The sequence below is a fragment of the Aythya fuligula genome, chromosome Z (genome assembly GCF_009819795.1).
Source record: "Aythya fuligula isolate bAytFul2 chromosome Z, bAytFul2.pri, whole genome shotgun sequence".
Lineage (NCBI taxonomy): Eukaryota > Metazoa > Chordata > Aves > Anseriformes > Anatidae > Aythya > Aythya fuligula.
This window is the reverse complement of record NC_045593.1, coordinates 31,274,619-31,282,906: the sequence shown is the minus strand read 5'-3', so window position 1 is coordinate 31,282,906 and position 8,288 is coordinate 31,274,619. Positions and strand designations below refer to the sequence as shown.

The 8,288-nt window shown below is 37.8% G+C and overlaps 1 protein-coding gene across 2 annotated transcripts in view; it reads right to left on the bottom strand.

The window, feature by feature from the left end:
• Window positions 1-5,099: 5,099 nt before the first annotated feature.
• KDM4C (lysine demethylase 4C) overlaps window positions 5,100-8,288 on the bottom strand; it is a 286,073-nt gene continuing 282,884 nt past the window's right edge. For both annotated transcript variants that reach the window (XM_032206225.1, XM_032206226.1), the window contains one exon: window positions 5,100-5,697. In XM_032206225.1, the coding sequence (XP_032062116.1) occupies window positions 5,521-5,697 (177 nt within the window). In that variant the 3' untranslated portion in view covers window positions 5,100-5,520. The remainder of the gene's footprint in view (window positions 5,698-8,288) is intronic.

The window sequence follows — 8,288 nt, the reverse complement described above, 5'->3', positions numbered from 1 at the left end:
AAATTCTCCCTATCTGCCTTCAATTCTTTACTCTTCTGTACTGAGGGCAGATTTATTTTTCTCCTGCTTTTCTGTACTACAACAGCAGTGAGAACAATGGAGAGCCTGTCTCTGTCACTATTTAAGTAACTAGATCAGACAAGAAAAGTCCCTCTCACTCTGCAACCCTTTCAAGGTCAGTGCTGAGCTGATGGTGGTGGCAATAGGTACACAGGATCCTGACTTGCTGTGGAAAGACACTGGGGTGGGACACACACAACAGATGGGACAGGCTCTCTCACCCAAATCCTATCCCACAGAGCAGTCAATTTATCCATCAGTCAAATGGCAGCACATTTGTAGAAATGGTAACAACCCTATTTCTGATACCTGATGGGAATCATCCTTTCCCCCACCCACCTGTAAGTCCCTGTTCCACTGTTTGAGGGAATCATGAAAATACTCAAATGAATAGCTGGGAAACTTAAAGAGAGAAAGAGCAAGATTTTTATTTTTTCTGATCCCCTTCTTCCAAATGACTGAATTGCTCACAGTAGACCTCCCTGACTGTTTTTTTTAGGCACAAACTGACACGCAAAAATTTCAACTGCAAGATACTGACATTGTCAAAGTTATTAGTAACTGAAAATAGGCTCTTACAGAAGAAAGTTTGGCAGCTACCAGATCTGCCTACAAATCTAGATATAGGAAATGCATTAAATTGTTGAGAATAACATTTCAGCAGCATGGCTGCGGGACAGCTTGGTCTGGTAGTAACTGTGAACCCATAACAAAGTAGGCAGTATATACAACAGCTCAGATGAACTCCATTAAAACCTTTATGTCCTACCATACCATCACTCATTTTATTTTTGCTAGGTATGTCAGAGAAAACTCCTACCTAAGGTATTTGGAATTCAAGACTAGATGCCTCAGAGGTGGCTTTTGAAGTTCAAAGGTATGTGATAAAATTTATCAAATGGTTCTGTTATTTTTTAAAAAGATGGATGTGCCTTTTGTGCATGTGCGTAGGAAAGATTCCTCTTGTGCATCATATGCAAGCTTTCCCTCCTGCTAATACACTACTGGACACTGGCATGAATTTTTTCAGTTGTTTAACAGGAAACAAAAATACCTCTTACAGACTTACAATTACAAAAATATCATTTACGGACTGATGGAGTAGAGTTACGGTAACTCCAAATGAAATGATCAGTTTGCCATCATCTATTATCAAAATTAACATTTGTGATTGTGCCACTAAAGAAAGATGGCTAAATCAAGCAGAACAGGTAGCAAATAAAACCATTCATTATTTAGCCATGAGATCATTCAAGCAGTATTTAGCTTATTAGTAATTTTTTCTATTATGCCTTATGTGCTGGAGAACATCTCACAATATCAGAAAAGATGGCTCTGCATAAATAGGGACAGCTTTTATCCTGTTATATTTGAAATATCAGGGTATTGTATTATATTCTACAAAAATTTGCTGTTCACTTACATCACAGCTGGAAAGCGTAAACAAGCTTCAAAGCAAAATATTTTCCAGGAATTTATCTACTTCTCCTTTTAATTGATTTTTTTTAAGCACCGTAGCACAACACAATACATTGTATAGCTCCTATTAAGCACCAACAAAATTGCTTTGCTATAGTAATACAAGAGTAAATAGGATTCAAGAGAAGTAATCTAATTTTTATCTAATTCTAATAATGTGATTTTATCAAACCTTAGCTATAGCTGTGGAAATCATAGTCATAGTGCTAAAATATTCTGCTTCACAAGCCTGCAGTTCTTCAGATTCTTAATATTTTTGAGATGAATGTGAACATAGTGAAAAAAAAAAAAAATGTAATGTACCCTGGCCTGTCAAATGTGTGTCATACACATACATAGCCTTCAGAATTTTTGAATATGAAGCAAACAAACAAACAAGCAAAAAACAACACTTTGTTATTTATGAATAAGGTAATAGAGAGTGGTTCCTTTCTTGCTATATTCAGTTTCTTTTTATCCTAGGAAAACCACCACGATTCAGTTAGCCTGTCTTGGAAGGTAACACTTCTCCTGCTGGACAACACAGAGCTCTGTAAGTGAATGGTGATGAATGCTGACTGGACTGGTGCTTTTTCATCAGAAAAAAGACATTTCTGGACCTAAAATGAGGACAAAAATAGCAAGGGAAGGTTTTATTGGAGTGAGAACCAGGCTATTCAGAATTGGCTACATTGACAACAAAGGACCCAGTTTTGTTCTACCTGCCTGCACCTACCTGAGTCACACAGTGGCAAGCTCTCTGTTTCCCAGAGCATGGCATACTAACAACTACTGCACCTTTTCACATACTGGAAAAGTCCATATAAATGCTGATATAGAACTGAAAAACACATGAAATTTCAGGAGTTGTAAGGGGTTAAGAAAGCTCTTTTTAGGCCAGTTGTTTAGTAAATATAGTTTTGCAAGTGATATCGGGTCTTGAGACAGGAGTCATGAAACTGCAATAGTAGTAGCTATGCTTTTCATTACACGGTGCTCTGCATCTGGCACTTAACAAAGAACAAAGCCTCCCAACACCTCATAAAATGAGTATCATTATCTCTGTTTCATTGGTGAGGAGACAAGACAGGAGAATCGATGCCAGCATTTTGGCAGTTATTGTCAGAATTTTGCCCCAAATTCCATATTTAAAGAACAAATCCAGAGGTCCTCAACTGGGAAAGCTCAGTGGCTTAAAAAATAGAATGAAATTCCTTTTATAATCCCTTTGTTAAGTTTAATATTCCTTACTACTTAGAGCAAAGGATTGTTATTACAAGGTACAAGGCAAATTAATTTTATTTGCCAAATAAAAAATAGTTTTGACACAGCTACTTTTTATCCCAACCTCCTAAAATGATATTACTTGACAATTACTTCGACAATTATTTTAATTGTCAAAAGTCAGTTTGCCCATATCTATAAAATATGGAAATTTAGTGCTTTGTAGGGAATCACTCTGTTATTTTCTCTTCAAATTGAGAAAATTATCTACTTATTTAAAAGCAAGGCATTTACATTTCAGATTTACTTTTCCCAGAGTGGGAAAGTAAAGACATAAGGACAGGCACCTTACGCAGTTTAGAAATTATTCAGAAGCCTTCCAGAATTACAAAAATAAAAAATAAATAAAAATAATAATAAAAAAAAAATACTGAAAGGCAGAAGCAGAACAAGCAAACTTTTTTTTTTTTCTTTTTTTTAGTATTTTAAGATATTTTTTTCAGGCCTTTAATCAACAGATCTCAAGGAACTTGAAGAGAAAGATACTAGATCCATTGCATGGATATGGAATAATTTATTCAATCATGAATAACAGGTCATAGGATACAGTCAAAGAACACACTTTTGACTTGTAGTCTCTGTAGTACCCCATAGCCCCTTTACTTAATTACAAATATATTTATATGTACTCAAGCAATTCATAATGGGTTGTGTTTTGAGGTTGGGTTTTTGTGGTTTTTTTTTTGAATCTTTACAGTGGATCATAAAATCACTCTTAACCTAGGACAATATTACAAAACAACATCAATAAGCTAATCGAGATGTTTCTATTATATTAAAAACATAATGTATAATACTTTGTTATCAGTTGTAATTAGATTCTGAAGGCAGCAGCAATCTTGCATTTTGCTACTGTACCAGTATATTTTACTTTTCAACTCTAGAAAAACCTCTGATATTCTGAAATATGCCAGACAATACTCACTGAAACCCACTACCTCTAGAGAAATTGTTGTCAATAAGAAATGCATTGCAATTGTCACAGCTAAGCAATTTCTTAGACTGAAGGAATTTCCAAGTGATTGCATGGTACAAAACAAAACAAAACAAAGGAAAAAAAAAAAAAAGAAAAAGAAAAAAGAGCTAACATAACAGAAAAATTAAATTATCAATTGAGGTGTTACATAGCAGATGAAAAAAATTCACTGTCCACTCAAAAACATAAGAATAATCACTCAAAGGCAGTGAGACAAAGATTTGTATGCCTCAGCATATAAAAGACTGGGTTTATCCTGAAAAATTCTTTGGGTCTATATATTCAGGGTTGTCTTTTTGTTTTTGTTTTTGTTCTGTTTTTGTGTGATGGTTGGTTTGGTTTCCTTAGGTTTGGTTATTTTTTTTTCTGCAAGGAGAACCCAAGAAACAGCAATGCTCAGATTTAAATTGCATTTTGAGAGAGGGTTTTTCTCCTGTAGCAGGCAGGCAGAAATCCTGCTGATGGGCCAATTTACAAGAAACAGATGATGTCATTTTGATAAAGCTCTTTTCTGGTTTCACATAGCCAAGTGTTTCAGATAAATAGACTGGAAATGCATTCTGACTTGCTGCTTTGTGTGAAACTTCCAAAAAGGTCAATATCCCAAAGAATGAATGGAAATATAACGACAAGAAATTAAAGTACAATGTTTATCAAACTACTATTTTGATAATAAGATGTGTGTGTTGTGTTCAGAAAACTACATGCATAATTCAGATAGTGAAGCTTCTTGATTCCCATAGGATATCGTACCATAGTACCATATGATATGACAGTATCCCATAGCATACTAGAATTGATAATCACATCAACAGACAAAATGATGCAAGTAAAAGGATTTTTTTTATTTATATACTTATTTAAAACATTATTACATTGATAGAATATTATTTTAAAAGGAAGACCATATTATATTCATTCAAAACTAGTCTGTTAAGTATATATATTTAAACTCTAGTATTTCACACACATAATGAAAGAAAATTTTATTTTACAAATAGATATTTTTTAATAGATCTTATGAAAAAATGTGTTTAAAAATAACTGCAAAAATCTCTCTTTAAATATACAAAACACCATTGCTGTGCTGAAGATACCTTTCTTAAAAGCCAAAAATATTTAAGTCAACAGCTGAGTCCACATCAAACCCTACTGAAAGCAGTAGTGACATAAAAATGTAAAAGCACTGTACAAAGTAAGTACAGCTTTCATTTGTCTTAATCCTGTACATATTTGTATTTGCTTTAAAAATGTTTTATAAAAACTGCCATTACTAAACTTAACATCCTTTCCCACCTGCAGAAAAAAAAAAAGAAAAGAAAAAAAAAAAGAGCCACTGAGATTGTCTCTTGTTACTAAAATGTCTCCTTTTTTGGATACAAATCTTCTCCAGTAATTCAAATGGAATTTTATCACTAACTTCAAGGCAAGCAGGACTGAAAATTTTCTTCAGCATATCACTGTTTAATGCCATTTCCTCTCACTTCTCTCACTTGGTTTTCCCTCTTAGTTTCATAATGCAAAATGCTACAAAATCTTTAATGCATTAACTGGAGAAATCATAACTGAAGTACTGCAACTTACCAGTCTCATGTATGGACTGGTTCACTGTAAAACCAAATGTTTAATTAAACCAAAACCAACTGCAACTAACATTGTATGATTTTTAGTCAGCTGTAACCAGTCTAACATTCTGTGTGTGTGTTTGTCTGTCTGTCTGTCTTTGGCTCTTTGTTATTTCTTTATAATCCCTTCTGGCAGTGCTTCTGGAATGAGCTTTTTAAGAAGGTGCGGTATCCTGGATCATCCACATACTCATTCCTAAAACGGGAGCTCAGTACTCTCTGTCTCTTCTTCTCTCCCAGGATAATATCTGCTCCATAAAACGTGTCTTCAAATCTCATGACAGAGGCTGTAGACTAAAACCAGACATTAATTCATTCAAAGGTCTGACTACAGTCTTATACATACATACGTACAGTCTTCCATATAAATTTAATGGTGTCAAATGCAAAAATAAAATACTGAACTATAAAAATGGCATTTTGAAAAGAATAGCATAACCCCAGCTATGTCTGCATTGATATTCTTATTGAAATGCAACAGTTTACATTCTACAGAACATGCAGTTAATTATAAAAGCTTTTTATGAATAGTCTCTAAAACAAAAAATGGTAATGAAATGCTTTCTGTGTATAATGAAAAAAATACATTGAATATAGCCAGATGGTTCATTTAACAATTTCCAAGACATCTATCTTAATGTTAGATGATTAGAACACTTAAAGATGTGTGCACTTATTACAAATAAATGGACAGAAAAAAGTGTCTTAGTGTCATGGTTTTGGCTGAAACAAAGTTAATTTTCATCGCAGAGGCTCACACAATGCTGTGTTTTAGATTTTTGATGAAAATAGTGGTGATAATACACTGCTATTGCAGAGCAGTGCTTACACAGAGTGAAGGTCTTTCAGGTCTGCTTCTTATGCTGCCCTGTCTGTGAGGATGCTGGTGGTGCACAAGAACTTGGGAGGGGATACAGCCAGGACAGCTGATGAGCCCTGCTTTCCTGGCAGTGACTGAATATCTGCCTGCTAATGGGAAGCAGAGAATGATTTCCTTCTTTTGCTTTGCTTGTGCAAGTGGCTTTTGCTTTACCTAGAGATCTGTCTTTATCTCAGCCCAGGAGTTCTCTCCCTTTTACCTTTCAATTCTCCCCCCATCCCACCTGGGACGGGTGAGCATGCAGCTGTGTGGTGCTGAGCTGCCTGCTGGGGCTAAGCTGCATCACTTAGTCAGGAATATTTGATCACTGCAACTCCCATTGGAAAGAGCAGTCCTACTCTTATTCTCTTCCTTCAGTGAAAGAAGGGTATCCTGCTAGTGGACACTCCCTTAGCAGGCTGACAGTCTCAGATTTCTCTCTTTCATTTATCCCTGGCTTTCATTCCTTGTCTCTGATACATCCCTACCTTCTGAAATACATAGCATCCATGTAGGGGGTGGGTGTTGAGAACTGGCTAAAAGCAGACACTAATGACAGGTGTATATAGCAAGAAGCATAGAAAAGGAAAGTCTGATTCACTCAGCCAACTTTATATGCAATGCTGTGTTAGTCCACTAAACTCAGCTGATGCACGAAGAATCAACTCTACACTTTATTGCCCCACCATGCCACATACCTCTGAAGAATCAGCTAAGTAATGTCACGTAATGGGTGAGCAGGAATTGTGTATGACCCCACTTCCCTGAAGGAATGAAAAATGCACTGTGTGCTGCTCTCCCTTTCATACAGTCACAGAATGGTTTGGGTTAGAAGGGACCTGAAGGATCATCCAGTTCCAACCCCCTGCCACGGGCAGGAACACCTCCCACTAGATCAGGCTGCCCAAAGCCCCGTTCAGCCTGGCCTTGAACACTTCCATGGATGGGGCATCCACAGCTTCTCTGGGCACTCTGTTCCAGTGCCTCACCACCTGCTCCATAAAGAATTTATTCTGAATATCTAATATAAATCTACCCTTTTTTATTTTAAAACCATTACTCCTTGTCCTATCACTGCACTCCCTGACAAAAAGTCCCTCTCCAGCTTTCCTATAGGTCCCCCCTTCAGGTACTGGAAGGCCACTACACGGTCTGTCTGGAGCCTTCTCTTCTCCAAACTAACAACTCCCTCAACCTGTCTTCATAAAAGAGGTGTTCCAGCCCTTTAAGCATCCCTGCGACCCTCCTCAGGACATGTCCTAGGATGTCCTTCTTGTGCTGGGGGCTCCACAGCTGAAAACAGGTGGGGGAACACCAGGTGGGGTCTAATGAGAGCAGGACAGAGGGGGACAATCATCTCCCTTACCCTGCTGGCCACACTGCTTTTGATGCAGCCCAGCATACCACTGACTTTCTACGCTGCAAGCACACATGGCCGGCTCATGTTGAGCTTCTCATCAATCAACACCCCCAGGTCCTTTTCTTCACATTTAGTCTTGATCCCAGCCTGAATCTGTGGTTGGGATTTTCCTGACTGAAGTGTAGAACCTTGCACTTGGCCCTATTGAACCTCATGAGGTTCGCACAGGCCCACCTCTCAGGCCTGTTCAGGTCCTTCTGGATGGCATCCCTTCCCTCCAGCTTGTCAACCTCACCACACAGCTTGGTGTCATTGGCACATGTGCTGAGGGTGCACTCGATCCCATTGTCCATGTCACCAACAAAGATGTTAAACAGCGCTAGTCCCAGTACTGACCCCTGAGGAACACCACCATTACTGATCCCTACTTGGATGCTGAGCCGGTGACTGCAACTCTTTGAGTGCAACCATCCAGACAATTCCTTACCCACCAAGTGGTCCATCTGTCAAATCCATGTCTCTCCAATTTACAGACAAGGATGTCATGCAGGACTGTGTCAAATGCTTCGCACAAGTCCAGGTAGATGATGTCAGTTGCTCTCCCCCATCCATCAATGCTGTAACCCCGTTGTAGAGGGCCACCAGATTTGTCAGGTACGATCTGCC